Here is a 19,876-nt window from a genome sequence, read left to right on the forward strand (position 1 = left end):
ACATATTCAAGGTAACTGCGTCGGATACAAATTCTCACGGCCTCTCTCGAATGCGCGTTGAGTCCCAGTTCGTTAATATTTCTATTGAAGATTTCTTGACAATAACCTAGTTTTGATTGCATTTACGGTAAGAGATGAGCAGAAGGGGCACACTGCTTTTCTGCACATACTTCAATCACATCACTCCATGAATACATGACCTCACTATATTCATCTGTATAACCATACGTAAATAACTTGCTTTAAGTCTGCATGAAATATTCCCATTCACATAAAAAAAACCTATGGAATGTGTTCTCAAACCGAGAAAAAACTTAATTTGGAAATAATGTCAACAATGTTATTCATTTTAGCCTGGTGAGTTGGTACGACAACATTAATTAGCTTCAAATATTGTGTAGATAGTTTCAATCGGAATGACATGAGCTTCATGGGTGGGAATAGATCCTCTGATATGTTACCAACTTGTTTTGCAAAGAAGACCTTATTTGTTATGACTATAATCTTCTTGCCCTATTTATATACTTTTTTTATTTGTTTCCGTTCTTGTGACAGCATTTTTTTTGTGCTAACATAACACAAATCATCCTGCATTTATTGACCATTACCAGAAGGTTTTGTAAAACAATATACTATAATAACCTTGAGAGCTCAATCGCAGAACATACCACATACAGTTCGGAGTTTTTCACCAGTATGTAAATATACGTCTCAGAGACAGAAAGCTTAATTACAATAGTCATAAATGCTGCGGATAACGACGAAAAAGGGATACCAAAGTCATTACATATACCTAATTTATTTTCTTTCCCCAAACCAATTGTGTTTAAATCCTCGACACTAATTTTGTAAATTATAATACTGCAGAATATTCTGAAGACCTAAGTTAAGAGGGGTTGCAACGCCAGCTATAATTAAATCACATTATCCTTATATTGAATTAACCTCTTCATGCTTCCAGGGCGCAGGCATTTTGCTTGCAAATTCTTTGAAAGTCTTATAGCGCAAAAGAAACAAACTCTGGGGAAGAAGGAAATTTTCTTCTCGAGAATACTGACAGACAGAATGTGTTCCAGGAAAAGTTCATTTTTCCATAAATGACTATAAACATGAGTTTATTAGAAATGGTTGTCACGATTCAAATTTTAGATTATTTTAGCAAGAACATACTTAATTATAACAACAATCACTGACCTTAAGTCAAATTTCTTGAGCTTCTCTCATAACCAGAACAAATATTTCAAAATATACGATAGCCGACCTGAAACCGTCTTAAAAAGAAGGTCAGAATGTGATGAATGGTGGCGAATAATTTACAACCTTACAGCCATCATACCAGAACCTCAAAATCTAGTGAAAAAACGCACAAAACCAAATACAAAGATATCAGCTTTGTATATACCATAAAATCAAGTGTCTCGGTAGAGATGAATTATATCCGAAGGGCTACGGGGTAGTTATTATTATTATTACTCACAAAAGGGAATCTCTCTTATGCAATAACCCAAAAAGAATATAAGCCGTAGAGTGCTGCAGGACAGACTATCCATAAGTGAACGAAGAGAAAACTGAGGAAAGAAATTTGCAGTAGAATAAAATTGAGATGTAACTGTCAACGAAATTCCCAAGTAAAAAAAATAGTTTGTCACAATGAAAGTAACAAATAAATAATTTCCAAAATTTCTCAGCTGAAAACTCTTAAAACCAAACGAATTTCATGCTTAGAATGGAGCCTATGTAAAATTTTAGCATAACATATTAGATAAGAGAAAATGGAAGACTTAATTACATGCGATCGTTGGAAGAACAGAAAATTTCCAAGTTGGAGTCGGGCTACATCAGGGATCTGCTCTAAGCCCACTTCTGTTTAACATCGTCTTGGATGTGTTGACAGAGGATGTCAGGGAGGAGCCACCATGGTGTCTGCTCTGTGCAGATGACATAGTCTTGGTAGCCGAGAACAGGGAAGAACTGGAGGGGAAACTTGAAAGATAGAGATATGCCTTGGAGAGTAGAGGTTTAAGAATAAGCAGGAAAAAGACAGAATATATGACAACCGAATTGGATGGTGACCAGCAAACAACAATCAAATTAGGCGGAGGAAACATCAAAAGGGTTCATAAATTCAAGTACCTTGGCTCAGTGATTGACAATGAGGGGAACATGGAAGAGGAAATTAACACAGGATTCAGTGTGGTTGGAACAACTGGAGGAAGGTGTCTGGTGTCATATGTGATAGGAAAGTCCCTATAAGATTAAAGGGCAGAGTGCACAAGGCAGTGGTCAGACCAGCAATGACATATGGATTGGAAGCAGCACCTCTCAAGAAAACAGAGGGTAGAAAGTTGAACGTAACCGAGATGAGGATGCTTAGGTGGATGAGTGGAGTAACCAAAAAGGACAGGGTTAGAAATGAACATATTAGGGGTACAGTAAAAGTCACTGATGCATCAAAGAACGTGCAAGAGGCAAGGTTAAGATGATATGGCCACCTGATGAGAAGAGAAGAGCAATACATGGCAAGAGAAGTGATGGACGTGGAGGTGGATGGAACACGAAGGAGAGGAAGACCTAAGACCAAGTGGAGAGATTGCATTAGAGATGATATGAGGGAGAAGGGAGTATGGGAGGAAATGACACGGGACAGAGGTAGATGGAAGAGACTCATTAGAAACGGCGACCCCGAATAGGGATAAAGCTGGGAAGAAGAAAAGAAAATTACATGCCATCGCATCTCTCCCAGCCTGTATGGGAAATCCAGATGATGAGTGTTCGTCAAACCACCTTCCTAACTGATTGCCGCAAACTCATAAAATCTAAAATTTCCCATACAAACTCTTAAAATCTAAAATTTCTCATAACTTCAGATTCGCCGATTACTATTATATGGATTTAAAGCAGAGTCAGTTATGAACTAAACATACACTATTTCTATTAGCTTTTATTCCGGCTACAGGTATTTTTTTTCATTTTTTATCTATTTACAGAAGATAGAGAACACGCTTTTGTTTAAACAAAAATTCCTTATTTATCACTCACCACTACATCTTCCCTGTTTCGTATTACAACTATTTAACAGCATGATTAATTGTGACCAAGAAAGGAAAAATCTATCGGATCTTTTTCGTTTTCAATAAGTATCTCATCTTTACCGTAAAGAGATTATTACAATGGGGAAAACTCGTTTGGGTGCTAAAACTATTAACTTGCAGTCGGAGATAAAAAAAACATATTCCTTATTTTTTCATATAGATGAACTATGTTACTGTAATTATTGACTCTTAATTCATGTAACAAACATATAATAGGTACCAATATGAAAAGACAGCTTACAATATTTACAGAAATTTGCAAAACTGTTTATTTCGTTCAGATATCATTCACTTTCTGAGAGAATGTAGACAATTTGAATATCACAATTCAACCTCTTCTGTATTTAGGATTTAATATACCAAACAAATAAAAAATTGCAAAAAAAAAAAAAATTGTCAGAATACTTTTTTCCTGCCATGGTGAAAGCATCTTTTCATTCAGAAAGAGCATAATGTTATGGAGAGAGAGAGAGAGAGAGAGAGAGAGAGAGAGAGAGATTGTTCAACCTTCTAACACTCGTTGTATCGGCCTCCTTTTCTTTTTCCTCATTCTCTTCTTTAAGAGCTTAGAAACTGGCCCACTTTGAGGCTGGCCTCTATCTTCATGGGACAGGCGTCTCTCGTTTGCGGGTGAGAGCATGCTTGTTTGCTGTCTCTCTCTCTCTCTCTCTCTCTCTCTCTCTCTCTCTCTCTCTCATTCGTATACAGAAGTATTCATTGAATAATAAATAAATAAATAAATAAATTCACAATAATAACAATATGGCATAAAAACTAATGATAGAATATACATCTCATTATGAAAAATCATACCTATACGTGTATGAAATATGAAATGCTTGGGAATTTTCTCTCTCTCTCTCTCTCTCTCTCTCTCTCTCTCTCTCTCTCTCTCTCTCTCTCTCTCTCTCGTGTACAGAAGTAATAAATAAGTAGATATGGCATAAAAACTAACTATAGAACATATACCTCATTATGGCAAATCGTACCTACGTGTATGGCATATGCCACGCTGGGAATTTTCGGTCATTGAACTTATACTGAACTATATTTCTTTGCAATAATCATTGAGCAAATGGAGTCATGTAAAGCACGAGGAATGAATCACAGCTTTTACTCAACCGGATTATCAGCCGGCTTATATCTTGTTTTTGTAACACTGATTATTAAGCAACAGTTGTAATTACGAACTAACACCTCCGGAAACTGCGGAACCTTCGCACATCTGTGAAGCGATTTATGTAAAGGTTATTCCACCTGGTATCGACGTGGGCGATAACGTAACATGTGAAAGCTATATTGATGGTGGAATAAAAAAAAGAAGAGCTCATTTATTACTGCTCCCTCTCTACCTATTTATCTACCTACCATACTGTGCCCCGTTTTTGTTTATTATGACATTGTATTGGCATTCTTCGTTTCTTAGTCACGCTGCTCTGTATAGTTATCAATGACATTTTATAATCGAACAATGAATATAATGAGTATATGACCTCACATATAATGGGAAATAAGAAACTTGGAGCAAGAAGAAAACTCTCACTTTCCAAACATCTTCACATTATTTCATGATATTTTTACCAAATAATAAATTTAGACTTTCAATAAATTTCACATACTTCAATCTACTAAATAACTGTGGTCAAGCACAGGGAATGTACAGATGGCTAACGGAATCGGTTTTTCCAGTTGACTTAATAATGGACTATTGCTATTAATAAGAAGAGAAAACGAAGCATCTTAAGAGTATCTTGCCTTCATTTAAAGAATGGATCGAAGCTCAAAAAAGAAATCAACACAATTAATAGTACAGTAACAGGAATGAGAAAAGTACCTTTTGGGGGAAGGGAAAGGTTTCCAGAATAAGAGTAACAAGCTTCATTTGTCATCGCTGAAAATACGCCATGTGGTATTTATTTCATGTTTTGGAAGATGTGTATTCTATGTGTTTAGGGACTGCATATCCTGTAAGTTGAGAAATATCAATATGATAGCAATACACCTAGCTGATTCGACATTTCAAATATGGTACCCTATACTATAGTGGGACGGAATATGTTTTATTCTAGGTGATTTTATTAGATTAAAAAAAGTTGTTTTTTAACGATTGACATGCCTACCTAAAAATATACGAAATGCATAAAACCTCTACAAGTTTTGCACGAAACATTCATCACAGCCTATCATTTGTGTAATTTGTAAGATTTCTTTCCCTTGACTTATGTCAACATCGAGGGTTAGTGCAAATGGACGAGCAAGTGGCCGTGTTAACCTCATACTGATGTATGTAGAAGTAGTCTACTTCTAGATGACGAACAAAAGGCTACATTGCTGTTATTTGAGGGAACTTTCGAAACAAGTAATTGTTGCCTGGGTGGCCTGGAATTTCGGTGTTTTGATCTTTGGAATTCTTGATCAGATATGAATACTATTTATTGTTTGCAGCGAATTCATTATATAGTTTTTGTCTCTAATTTTGTGAATCAGAGATTTTGAATTAATTAAAGTGTACTTATGCGTGATATAAATTTTATAATGAAAATGCTATTATTATTTTAGATATAACATTTAGAGTGGTATTACCGGAAGAAAATATTACAACGGGTATATATATATATATATAATATATATATATATATATATATATATATATATATATATATATATATTATATATTATATATATATCTTATGTCTTATCGCTTGGCGATAGACTTTTTGTTCTTTCCCTTACGGCTGTTTGTCCGTAAGTAATGTTTGGTTTCCTCTCATCTCCCTTGGGATATCTTAGTAGAGAGGTTCTTTCTTGTCTAGAGGAGATGATTCAAACAGGCTAGTTGAACAAGTTAACAACTTTATTCTGTAACTCCATACTAGGAGATGCAGCTCGGTCGGACGACCGATATGTTTGATAGTTGGCGTGGAACTGCCATTCTAAAGCATCGCGTCGATAGCGGAACATTAGCTATCTCAGCAATTCATATAAAAACACATACGTAGTCTGCCGGCTCGGAAGTTACAAGTTTCCGGCGTAGGTTAACAGGTCAACCTCTTCCCATGGAAGTTGTTGTGCAAAGTTATCATAACATAAAAATGTTGACAAAGCTTAGAGCTAGATCAGGCTACTGCAGACAGCGCATAGCGTAATCTAGGTCTGCTTTGGTCACGTAAAACCCTCCTAATGCCATGACCCAGGTCACTGGTTTATATATAATGTAATTCTTACATTAGGCTCGGTCTGCTACCTATTCAAGCCTTGAATAACAAAAAAAAAAAAAATTACTTTAAACATTGTTCATAGGAGCGTGCTCGTAACATACTAAGTGATTAAATGCATAAAAAAAGTTCTGTTACATACCCTTGTTGACATATTCATAAACAAAGATAAATGCATGGAAAATATAGATCCAGTTTGGTAATAATAAGGATTATGTACCCAAAAAATAATAAAATGGTAAAAATCAAAACATGTATACATGATTAATATGATAACATGTAACCTGATTAAGAATAATGGTTACTAAATAATGATTATAGCATGATCATGGATAATTGTTAAAGAGTACTTGACACTCTTTGTAATAGATAAATATAATTGTATAATAGTATAACAATGTAATTCTGCAGAAATTCAATATATAGGGCTGATATTTTATTAGGTGCCCGAAAAATACCTTTAGAAATATATTAATGTATAATATTGGGCTATAATGATTTATTAGGCGCCCTGGAGATACTTTAACTGTTCAAATGCAAAGGCGTGAGTCTTTCTTGTCCTACATTGTTGCCAGCATACGGACCGCTTTTCACACACAACACAATTCCAGACAATTCCCTAGGCACGAACTGAAGTGGCCCGGTTCAGGCGGCCCTAAACGCAAACGACTTGAGTTTAACGGGTACGTCATCCAGACGGGCCAGTACGTTCCCTTGGAGATCCTTCTGTTTACGCCTCAGCCTACGCAAGCAAAAGATGTTGACGGCGATAACCAATATGGCCGTCACGCTGAACACGGCTAGCAGAATGTAGTAGCGAAGATGTTCTCCACCTGCATAAGTCGATGACGCGTGGGTCATCTCAGCCAGTTGCGTCAGACGATGAGCTACTCGCGCGTTTGTATGGGAGAGGTAGTGATGGGATGATTGTTGTAGCCCACGTGTAGTTCGCGAAATACGCCTTCTCACGTATTATCGTGTTGACCCCTCTGACGGTATAATTTGTAGATGTCCCCGTACAACCATCGGCTGCTACGAAGATAGGGGCATGGGCGGTGGATGTGTCCCGGGCACACGACGTCGAATCCGGCCTTATCATAACGATCCAGGAACCATTATTCATCCTGTAATTGGAATTTATTACCGTAAAAGGGATAAAGTTTTTCCCCCAGACAACCTTCGCTTGTATGAGAGAGAGAGCCGTTTTAGCACTATGTCTAACTCACATGAATCCGTTGATATAGGGTAGAATTCAAAAGAGTCAGCTGTACAAATTTTATTATTCATGGCTTCTGAACAGTGAGTGAGTTTATCTAAGTCTTTAATGACTGTAAATGATTTCTTATCAGAAGAAATCAGTACATGCCCCGTTAAATTGGATATTACTGGATTTGAGTTATTCGTCTATAAAAGTAGGAAACGGTGCTATTTTGTATGATTGCCAAGCATCGGAAGAATCAAAGGAATTGTGATCATAATTCTATAATTTTCTACGCTGACTGATATTAGGCTATAATAGAATTCTACTTTATGGGCATCCAATAAAGGAATATACCCTAGCTTCTCCCGTCCGTTTTCCAAAGTTAACGTCAGATCTTTAATAGGCATGATGAGGAGATAACACAACCCTTTGTTGGCTAACGTAATTGCTTCTACGTAATCTTTTGACTTTTCAATAAAATGTGATATTTTCACACGGATATGATCTATTTTCGAACTATAGTAAGCTAAAGTAGCCAGCAAATGTTGAACTTCCATGACCTGATCGATATTATTTGAATATTTCATTAACGATATTCATTATTTGATTGATCGAAGATAACTGGCTGCGAAGTTCTGATAAGGCCAGTTCCGTTTTGTGTTGCAAAAACTCAATTCTTTTATTTGATTATTTATCTTGAGGCGATTTGAGATTCCTAAGCCTAGATTCGCAACTGATCCTAAGATGTTTAGTCCAGCTAGAGTAAGCGGGTTGCGGCGTTCAAGAGTATTGTGCCGCACAGACCACATCAGCAGGTCACGAGCGAGTTCTTCTGCCTCGGCGGTTTATTTTGTATGTCATAAGACAACATTTTCCGCGACGCTTAGCGGTTTGAGCTAGTGAAATCTCTGAGTTAGCATGAAAATTACGTTCATGCATTCCTTAAGGGAAATACCAAACCTCATCAGGTCATTCTTTAAGTTAAGGACGTCATCTTCAGGTAAGAAAATAGCATGCATATCTACTTCGATAATAATATTACTTGACACGATGAATACATCATCGATTCTCTCGATAATCGAGCCATGATTAAATTCTATGTCTTTAGTCCTAGCGCTCTTTCCATACAACAAAGACGTCTGAATACACAATATCACTCCTAACAATAACAGATTCATTTTTGAAAACCTGCAATGAGTAAAAACAGATGTAATAACTCGCGTAAAAAGATAAGGTTTACATACAATAGATTAATAGTATATATATATATAGTTTATTATACAAGTTTCATAAATACCAACCATTTTTTTTTCCCACACTCCATCTACCTTTCTTTAGATTCTGATATGTGCCAATGGGACTATTCTACATCAGTGGGTTTGGATACATTTTGAACCCTAACTCTATTGGCCGTTTAAATTTTCTAAAATGTTAAACGGGCCTTCAACTTAGGTGTCAGTTTATAGTTCAAACCTTTACGTACGTATACTTGTATGTATACCTGATCGCCCACGGCATATGTTCTAGTTGGCTTAGCTATTTTATCATGATTTTTTTTTCATTAGGATCTGTGCTTCTTCTCAAATTCTTACGAATTATATTATACGACTATGCTTGCATCCATAACATCCTTTAGAGGATTTGATAAATTAGTTGTAGGCTTTAAGATGTGGAAAGGCGTTCGGGCCGGGATACCGTACAGTGCCTCGTGCGGTGTCATTTAATAGACACGTGGTACGAGTGATTAAGTGTGCTTAGTACCGCAGGTATGGCAATGTCCCAGTTGGGATCTGCCCCCCTAGGGTGACCCTTAAAATGTTTAAAACCTTACGATTTGCCCTTCCACTAGCCCATTAGACTCTGGGTGATAGATCATGGTATTGATTTTCTTATACTAAGGAATTCGCACAAGGAGTTAAGGAAATGATTATTGAAACTCCCCGCCCGAGTCTGAGATAATGATGTGTGGAATTCCATGTTTACAAATGTAGCACTCGTAAAACTTCCTAGCGCACTCGACCGCGGTTTTTTTTTTTGTTTTTAAGCGCTATAAGTTCGGTATATCGAGTCAAAGCGTCTATAATTACTAGGAGGTGCTTATTCCTCTGTCTGACTCGTAAAATCCTGTTAATAAATCTAAATGTACTCTTTCAAAGGGTTGATTTGGCACGGGGTAAGCCCTAGGCTGACAGGTGTCTTCGTGTGCCCTTTGTATTCTTGACAAGTGCGACAATTTGCTATGTGCTTTTTTTATATCTCTAAGCATCGTATGCCAATAAAATAAGGATTTGGCTTTCTGTGACATCAAGGTATAACCCGGGTGTCCGTGCAGTGGATTTTCATGCAAACCACTTTAAGACAGTGGGTATGAGTGAGATAGGCACCACCACCTGGTTGGTTATTCAACTGCGGTGTGTTGCGTTTTTCCTCGTCACGGATCTACACAGGATATTTTCCTCGTAGGATATAATTCTGCTGCTTATACTTTAGGTATTCTTTTTTCCTTCGGATTTCCGTTTAACGCAATGATATGATTTTTTCTATTGCGGATCTTTTCTTTGTTCCGTCTGTAATAGTTCAGCACTCCAGCCCAGATCTTTCCTGCGGATAGTAGTTTAACAACGAGCATGGAGGTTGAGATATCTATTAATTCAGCTAATGGCTCGGTACAAGATGAAGAGGGTTGCGTGATAATGCGTCAGCAATGATATTGCTTTCCCAGGTAAATACCCGATCCTCGCGCCAAAGTCCTGAATGATCATGTGCCACCGAGTTCGCTTGGGGCTGTGACTAAAGCCTTTAAAGAAGTCGGTTAGGGGCTTATGATCAGTGAGAACCTTGACGGGATAACCGTAGATTATGAATTTAAAGTGCACGAGTGAATTAACAATAGCGAGCCCTTCCTTGTCTATTACTGCATATTTACTTTCGGAAGGTCTCAGTTTACGTGAATAAAAAGCTATAGGGAAAAACTGTCTATCATGATTGTTGAAGCAATACCCCACCTACTCCTAGGTCTGAGGCGTTCTGTTGCTATGAAAAATTCCTTATTGAAGTCAGGAAATTTCAAGATAGGAGAACTACACAGTTCATCTTTCAATTTATCGAACGCCTGTTGATGAATTTCAGACCATACGAAATCTACGCCCTTTTTTATAAGATCGGTTAGGGGAGCGGCTATGATTGAGTAATTGCGGATAAAGCGGCGATAGTATCCGCTGCACCCAAAAATTGCTGTATTCCCTTGACGTTAATAGGTATCGGAAAGTTACGGATAGCCGACACCTTATCGTGGACGACTTTAAGACCTTCACTAGAAACCGTGAAACCTAGATAGACTAGTTCTGTTTTTAAAAAATTCACACTTACTTATCTTTACCCTTAAATTATGCTGCCTTAACCTTTGTAACACTAACTCCAATTTACGTAAATGCTCTTCTAATGTGTTGGAAAAGATTACTAAGTCATCCATGTAGGCATGTAGGATATCTCCCAACAAGTCTCCAAACACGCACGTTTATCATACGAGTAAAAGTTATAGGAGCACAACGTAAACCAAAAGGCATACGCAAAAATTCATAATGTCCCCTGGCTGTGCTGAAGGCAGTGTATGGGATACTTTCTTGTTCCATCGGATCTGATGAAATCCTTTTAGTAAGTCTAGGCTTGTGAAATATTTTATTCTGAGGCCTAGTAAAGATAGGATATCATCGGTACATGGTACTGGGAATCTGTCAGGGATTGTTTCTTCGTTTAAACGACGAAAATCTACGCATATCCGCCTAGTTCGATCTTTTTTCGGTACTACTATTAACGGAAAATTATAAGGGCTGTTTGATTTCCTAATGACTCCTTCCTTTAACATTTTACCTACTTCCTCTGTTATCTCATTCTGAAATTTCATAGGAAGTCGGTACGAAGGTACATAGATTACTTTCTGTTTGTCCTTGAGCCTGATTTTGATGCTCGATGACATCCGTTTTTTCCTAAGGTTCCATCCGTAGTGGAAAAAACATCATGATATTTAGTTTAACAGATTCAAAAATTTCTGCTGAATTTCTTCTTCTTCGAATATCTTTATGATTTTGTTCTTTATAGATTGCAAAAAGGGTTTCATCCGCGATCTGATTGAGCGTGATTTATCTCAGCTACGGTAAGAATGCGATGTTTATAAACTTCGGCATCCAAGATATGGTTGATTTTTGTGGATTACTAGAGTGGTATTCAAATGATTACAGACTTCGATATTACATTGCTGTTGTGAGCCGACTGTATAAACGGCTTGTGTGACGGATAATCCGTCCGTGTGTTTTCAGAGTTTCGGAAAGGATTAATGTTTCAGATCCTGGCAAGGTTCTTTTTACACGCACTAAGTATATTTGAAGTTACGTTAGGCTCGAGAGTTTGCGTGCAAGCTGATATTACGGGTGAGCGCGAGAGTTCTGTTGGGTTGCCTGTATTATTTCTTGGTTCATGAGACAGGTGATTGGTTCCGTAATGTAAGTGACAACTCTGTCTGTCTCTTTATTATCTAAAACAGATTTTTAGGGTATTAGAAGACCTATAGAATTTCCCTTTGATATACACGCCGTGTTTTCTTTGGCAGGTGCTAAGATAATATTTTGAGTGCCCATAGACGGGTATCCGATAATTACTGCGGGATACATATTAATGTTTTGTACAACGACAAAGGTATCAGCAAACGTGCGCTTACCGACCTTGTACTGTACATGAGTTACGCCCACAACATTTAATTCATTATTCCCAATGCCTGAGAGCCTTATTCCGGACTTTTCTATAGGGAAATTTGAAAAGAGTAAATGATGAGTCCTTAAATCCATTATATTACGTGGGACTACCAGAATCAAAGAACAAGTGAATGACTTATGGTCCAAATTTACTGCATGTAAGGTTGGTCGCAACTCGTTTTGACTAATAATTGCATGAATTTGTTGCAATCTACGGGAACCTGCACAGTATTTTTTTTGATTCGCCGTGTGTTTCATAGGAAAATCAATTGTCTCACAATGATCTGATAAATGATTAAACTGATTATTTGATACAAAAGATGTTGATATTGATGACCCAACATCGCCCTCTCCCCCCTTGGAGTGAACTACGTGGTATTTGTTTTGTTTTATCACACCCTGAAAATTCGCTTGCCCTTGCGAGTTCTGGCTAGACGGCCCAGGAACAGAGGTACCTGAAGCACGATTTGTTTGTTTCTGCTGTTGTGCAGAATTTCCGTTTGGTTGTTTCTTCTTATAGTACTGAGGACCCTTCTTTTTATTTGCACTAGCAACTGGATGCGTGTTTGTAGCGTTTTGCTGTTGATTCCTCGAGTAGCAACGGTTATATGAATGAGTTGAACTATTGTGTATTGAACAAAACCGCGTCCGACAGTCTGAAATCATGTGACCTGGTCGTTTACAGTTATAACAAACCATCCCTGCAACTTGATTATTATTATGTACCACATTTACTTGTTGTGGCTTGTTTCTCATTTTTTGCAAAAAACTTGAATGAGCGAAGGATCTAGGTCGGTACATTTAGACATGTGTTTTTTGATTTGTTTATACACATCTAATTCCGTACTGTCGGGCTGCAACTTTTTATCAAAACACCGTACTAACGCTTCAGGCAACATTACAGTGATAGACGTAAGGTAGATCAAACGGATAAAATCTTTCACTTTGATTTTAGCACCCGCAACCCACCCGGAGTTACATAAACTATCCTGATATTCATTTAGCCGGTCGGCAATTAGCGCCGCCCGCTCTACAACATTGAGCTGAGTCATGGAGGCTTGGTTAAGGATATTTCTCAACGCCAATACTACATCTAAAGCCTCTTCACCCCCATACACGGCACGTAACCTATTTTTGAACTCGTCCCATGTAAGCGCTTCTTGGAAAGAAACCCCCCTTAGATACGCACTTGCGTCGCCTTTCGCAAAGTCAACGAAGCTCTTGGCCTCCTGTAATTGTACTGCTGGGTCTGTGATGCTTTTTGCATTTTTAAATGAGCGTCTACAGATGAGATCCCATGCCCTCAACATTTTTGAGGCAGGAACCCATTGACCCGACTTGAAAAGGGACTTATCGCTGACCTCGCGCTAACGAGAGTCACCACGTTGGGGTTGCCAGCCGGAGTGGTTGCCATTTCGGCTTTCACTTTTTCTTATCATTTCTATTCCTTGCAATCCTATCAAAATATCTATAAGAGTACACTCGACCACTACGTAAACGCATAAGCAATGTACTGTATAAGTGTGTTATAATAATAGGAAAAATCCCCCAAAAGATACAAAATACAGATAATATGATAAAATATTATACGGAGAATTCCTGCAAGAAATGGTTAATGACACTAGAAAAGAAAAAAAAAATTAATCTGCGGGCGAGAGAAAACCTCGTAGTTGAAGATAAGTTCTGTAATGAAGGAAGATTTAATATGGCGAACAACTCACCCCAGATACTGTACGATCGACTCTTGTGAACAACACTTCACTGAGGAAAAGACCTGAATAGATAAAAAATTGGGTACTTAGCTCCAGATTATATTGCGAAGGATTGTTTTTGACATGGGATGACTCTCGCGTCGGAAGTCGTGATGACGTCACGGTCTTTCTTCTCGGTGTCGATGCTTCTGGGAAGGCCCAAGATTGATGACGTCACAGCCTTCCGTCCTTGCACTACTTGCGTATAGCTGTCCACTCTGCGTCCCTGCTCGTGAACGGGTGATGTTCCCTTGTTTTGTTTGTCTTCTTTCCGTGATGTTCAATGCTGCTCTGTCCGTGTAGATTTTCTCGAAGATAAGTGACAAACAGTTGCTCAAACGTCAGTGTTTTAAATGCTTGTTATTCCTCTCGATGAAGGACATAGTTGAGTCTTCATAAACTGTTGCGTTGATTGACGATCCCTTGTTTCCTCTTTGTTTTAGTTGATTTGAAGGTGGAAGTTAGTTTCTTGTAGACCCTTTCGGTCGGCTGATATGGGTCTTGTTAATTATGTCTTCGTTTATTCGCATGCACCACTTCTAATGATTTTTATCGCCTTGGCGATAGACTTTTTGTCTTCCCTTACGGCTGTTGTCGTAAGTAATGTTTTGGTTCCTCTCATCTCCCTTGGATATCTTAGTAGAGAGGTTCTTCTTGTCTAGAGGAGATGATTCAAACAGGCTAGTTGAACAAGTTAACAAACTTTATTCTGTAACTCCATACTAGGAGATGGCAGCTCGGTCGGACGACCGATATGTTTGATTAGTTGGCGTTGGAACTGCCATTCTAAAGCATCGCGTCGATAGCGGAACAATTAGCTATCTCAGCAATTCATATAAAAACACATAGTTAGTCTGCCGGCTCGGAAGTTACAGTTTCCGGCGTAGTTAACAGGTCAACCTCTTTCCATGGAAGTTGTTGTGCAAAGTTATCATAACATAAAAATGTTGACAAAGCTTAGAGCTAGATCAGGCTACTGCAGACAGCGCATAGCGTATCTAGGTCTGCTTTGTCACGTAAAAACCCTCCTAATGCATGACCCCAGGTCACTGGTTTATATAATAATCCTTACATTCTTATATATATATATATATAATATATCAATATATATATATATATACATACAAATAGTGAATTTGCAGCATCTGCAATTCCTCACAATGCACAGTAACTCTATCCGCTCAGGATATTGCCAGGGTTATGTGAGTATTCATATCATCAAAAATGCATTCGACGTCTTTCCTTAACATGTCAAATATTACTCGTCCTCTCTTCCAAATCTCCTTATACATACATACATACATACAGGTTTTAAACGCGCGAGCGCACACACACAAACAATCTAGTAGTAAAGGCAGACATGCGCTTTTATGTAGGCCATAAAGACAGTACCGCTTTTACTGAGAACTCCCCTTATAATGTAGGGTACAGAACTAATGTTATAATAAAAAAAAAAAAAAAAAAAAAAAAAAAAAAAATAAAAAAAAAAAAAAAAAAAAAAAAAAAAAAAAAAAAAAAAAAATCGTAAGCATCCAAGCTTAAGTATCTTACTTTAAACCTACTAGTTATTTGGATTAAATTTTAGTTAACCATCAAATTAGTATATATTATTATATACGGGGGGTATATATATATATATATATATATATATATATATATATATATTTATTATACATATACATACAAAACTGATATGTATATTTTCGTTAAAAGCAATAGCTTTAGTGGCATCAGTAGGTTTCTTGCAGGTACCTTCATACCGACGAAGTTTTTCCGATTCTCGTTCGTCAATTTCTGGTGAAAAATACGCAGACCTCCTTCTTCCATTTATTGAATTCAGTCGCGACAACTGTTTCGCCTTATGGCATTATCAAGCGACTACTGACTTACAATCTGGCCTTTCGGCCTATTCATTTCATCGTGGGGAAGAATGACCTGAGTTATGGGTACGTACTGGTTGTTCTAGGGATTACCAGCTTAACCAGGGTGTTGGTTTGGATACAAAGAACATAAGTATGAACATACATGACAATAAAAGTGAAACTTTAAACATAATACCTTGTGCTAGTGTCTCCTTAAATGTATGTTTAAAATTTAATGTTACATGCTGGTTTAAAATACAAATTACAAAAGTACATACAAAAACTTCTGTATGTATTTTTGAATTTTGTACTTAAAACTAACATGTAACATTACATATTAAATTTTAAACCTATATTTAAGGAAACACTTGCACATTGTATTATATTTTGGATATTTATTTAACCACATGTTTAAACTTTCACTTTTATTGTCATGCATGTTCATAATTGTGTTCTTTGTACCCAAACCAACATCCTTAATGGCTAAGCTGTTAATCCCTAGAGTCTAGATCAACCATTACCCATACCCCAAGGTCATTCTTCCCACAGGCCGAAAGGCCAGATTGTAAGTCAGTAGTCGCTTGATAATGCCATAAGGCGAAACAGCTGTCGCGACAAAATTTAATAAATGGAAGAAGGAAGTCTGCATATACTTCACCAGAAATTGACGAACGAGAAACGGAAAAACTTCGTTGGTACCAAGATACCCACAAGAAACTTATTGATGCCAACAAAGCAATTGCTTTTAATGAAAATTGTATAAGAGAAAAACCATGCCCAAAATTTATATTATATATATATATATATATATATATATAGTATATATAATATATGTGTGTGTGTGTGTGTGTGTGTGTGTGAGTGTGTATTACGGAACTTATATCTATCGGTATTGTTCCTTGAGTAAATATTGGAATTCTAGCACTAACACTAATGAGTTATGCCGCCACGCCCCCTTTGACACTTGTCAGGTGTGGATTCATAGTCTCAAACGGTTGTGTAAGTTCGTCTGTAGCGTCTCTGTAGTATTTATATTGTGATTTCTACCAATATGTATCAGTCCTACGTCAATGGCTTGGAAATCAAGCTGAAACTAGTCAACACCTACACCCCGTGTCTCATTTTTTCACCTGTGTGATCTGTATTAAACGAATCACATGTTAAAGTTGTTATAATCATACACACACACACACAAACACACACACACACACACACATATATATGTGTGTGTGTGTGTGTGTATTATTGTATTTATTATGCACATTACTTAAAGGGGTACATAATATGTTAGATTATAGCTATCAACGTTGTAATATATACAACAATGTGGTTGTTCAGTTACGGTCTCTTCACTGATGTTTAAATTTTAAAAAATTATGTTACATTTAATTTAATGGGACTAATTGTTTATTAAGGTATACTCTTCCAATATCTTGTCTTCATATTCACCTTTATTTGATTCTTTAATAAATATATAACGCCATTCCATTCTTTACTTCAAGAAAGGGTTTAACCCTTGTGCTCATTTCTCTGGAGACATTCATCATTATTTCAACCTTATTACTGGCCTTGCCAAAGCAAGGAGCGCTAATGGGATGTCATACAAAGCCATAATTAGCGCCGAAACACTAATCCTATTCGACTGGAATTACGAATTAAATCCTTTTAGACCCCAGTGAAGCACATCTGCCCAGAATGGGAGAGAAAGCTCACGAGATGAATCCTTTTCTGTCATGAAACACCATGCCCTCTCGTTGCGCTAAGCAGTAACTTACTTAACCAATAATTGCTATAAAGCTAACTAATATTACCATTCGTGACTGTCCGTTGTGTGAACTTCGTGTAAAATCCTTGTACAAGTATATAAGCTAGTTAACACCTCTGGACTTTATTTCTTAACAAATGAAAATCTGGGAAGGAAACGAAATAAATATTTGTCTTCCTACCGTGTGATGCTCTAGGAACTACCCCATTTTTATTACACCATTTCTTATTTTAGTGCCTTCATTTGAAAGTATATCGATAATATTAATAAATGGAGACGTTCGCAGACCATCATAGCTATTACATTGCATGGAAAAAATAAGATAAAATCAAAAGCAAAAATCAAATGAAGAAAAAAATTATCTATACACTAACTATTACTGTGCATATTATGTATGGAATATGGAAAATGCAGTTAAGCTGGCAAATGAACACAGGAATTGAGAAACTAGGTAAATAAATACAGAAATTTAGGTCTTTAAGAAATATGCCTCTTTTGCCATATATGTTGCAAGAGAAAGTGAATTCGATATCGGGGAATTGTGGCTTGATAATTCAAGAGAGGACACACACGAATATAGTACATACGCACGTACTTAAATACATACATATATATGCAGAAGCACACACATACATATATGAGTGTGTGTGCGCGCGCGATCCAAGGATGAAGGAACTGACTTTTCTATTCCTTTTCATTTAAGCAAAAATTTTATGCGTTATAGAAATACAAAGATATATAATCTTACATAATAATAGTATAGCATTTCATGCACTTATATTTTATGATTTTTTTTACAGTCTCATCACGTATCGGACCATCAAAATGCAACTCTATGGGAAACTGAGGATTTTGTGCTTCTGTTTCACAATTTTGTTACAGGTAAATCATCTCTAGGAATATTGTATATTGTAGTCCTCTGATGACTGAAAATAAAGGGAATTACAGGGGAACGTTTCATTACTTTCTGTTTCTATTTAGTAGGTTGATTCCTCATTCGATGCAATTTATGATGAAGAATCTATATTGTTCTTGGATCACTTCCATCATCATGAGCGCTTTTCATTTTCCAGTTTTATAAAGCATCTAGAATCATGACACAATATTTTGCCTTAAGATTTATGTTACAATTGCACTGTGGACATTAAATGTGCCTAACCATGGATGTATTCAACTCCTTACTGACCATTCATCACTGTACATTCCGAATGTACGACCTTATTTACGGCCGTAATTTCAAGGGTTCTTGTACTCTACTCAGAATTTGCGGTCAGTAAAAATGTAACACAGCAACTTAGGAACAAAAAAGAAACAAAAACACCTCAACAAAAAAGTTACAATATTTATTTACAAACACACACAAAAAAAGGTAATGGTTGGTAACGATAATAACCAAAATAAATGATGTATAAATCAAGGGAAAACCAACCTTAAGATCTTTAAAAAGATCACCTACAGCTAAATTTAAAAACTCTAACATATGAAATAGGAAATTTTTAAATGCGACACTTCAGGCAGGTACTGTCAAATTACTGGCCAGAAAAAATCTAACCTAATAAACTAAGTTAGGTAGAAGGAAGCAAGAGAAAATAAATGGAAACTTAATATTATTCCTACCTAACACAGACAAAAAAACTAAACTTAAATGCTACACTGAACTAAGTAAATAAACAATGAAATTACGAAAAATAATCTTACAATAGATGCAAAGTAATAATCACAAGAGGCTTAGAGAATCATATCCTCAGGTCATACCAGATCCAGAAGACCGTACTGCAAAACCAGGGGCGTGCAAATCTACAGGTACTCAGCGATCCACGATCGTCTTAATAGTTACAAAAATATCTCATACCTGTAGAAAGCCGCCTACTTGTCTCCACGAGTTCCCAAGGAACTCACTGACGCTGATGCCGAGGTCAACCGGTCAAGCTGCAATGCCTGCAGGCAACCCAACAAAAATACCACGGGGAACACCGAGGGTGGTAGCCTCCGAGAATCCGGGACGTCAACGGTTCTCGCACGCCCACAAATACGCCGTTCTCAGTAGACACGGGCAACTCGTTCGGAATCCCTTCCGAAGAACGGGGGAAGGAAGGGGCGTGGCTGGATGAATGCCGTGGGGGTGACAAACACCAGCGACCACACAAGGCAGCGAAGGGGGGGGGGGGGATTAAAGAAGAAACCGTGATCCAAATCTCCAAATCTCCGTCCAAAAATGCAGAAGTGACCAAAGTTTAAGTGG

At 37.2% G+C, this 19,876-nt stretch overlaps 1 protein-coding gene across 1 annotated transcript in view; it reads left to right on the top strand.

Annotated features, from left to right (window-relative positions):
• LOC135201887 (uncharacterized) overlaps positions 1-19,876 on the top strand; it is a 140,526-nt gene that overhangs the window by 106,145 nt on the left and 14,505 nt on the right. The window contains exon 3 of the mRNA XM_064231186.1: positions 18,435-18,516. Coding sequence (XP_064087256.1) covers positions 18,435-18,516 — 82 coding nt within the window. The remainder of the gene's footprint in view (positions 1-18,434; positions 18,517-19,876) is intronic.

Source organism: Macrobrachium nipponense, chromosome 28, assembly GCF_015104395.2.
Source record: "Macrobrachium nipponense isolate FS-2020 chromosome 28, ASM1510439v2, whole genome shotgun sequence".
NCBI classification, from domain to species: Eukaryota; Metazoa; Arthropoda; class Malacostraca; order Decapoda; family Palaemonidae; genus Macrobrachium; species Macrobrachium nipponense.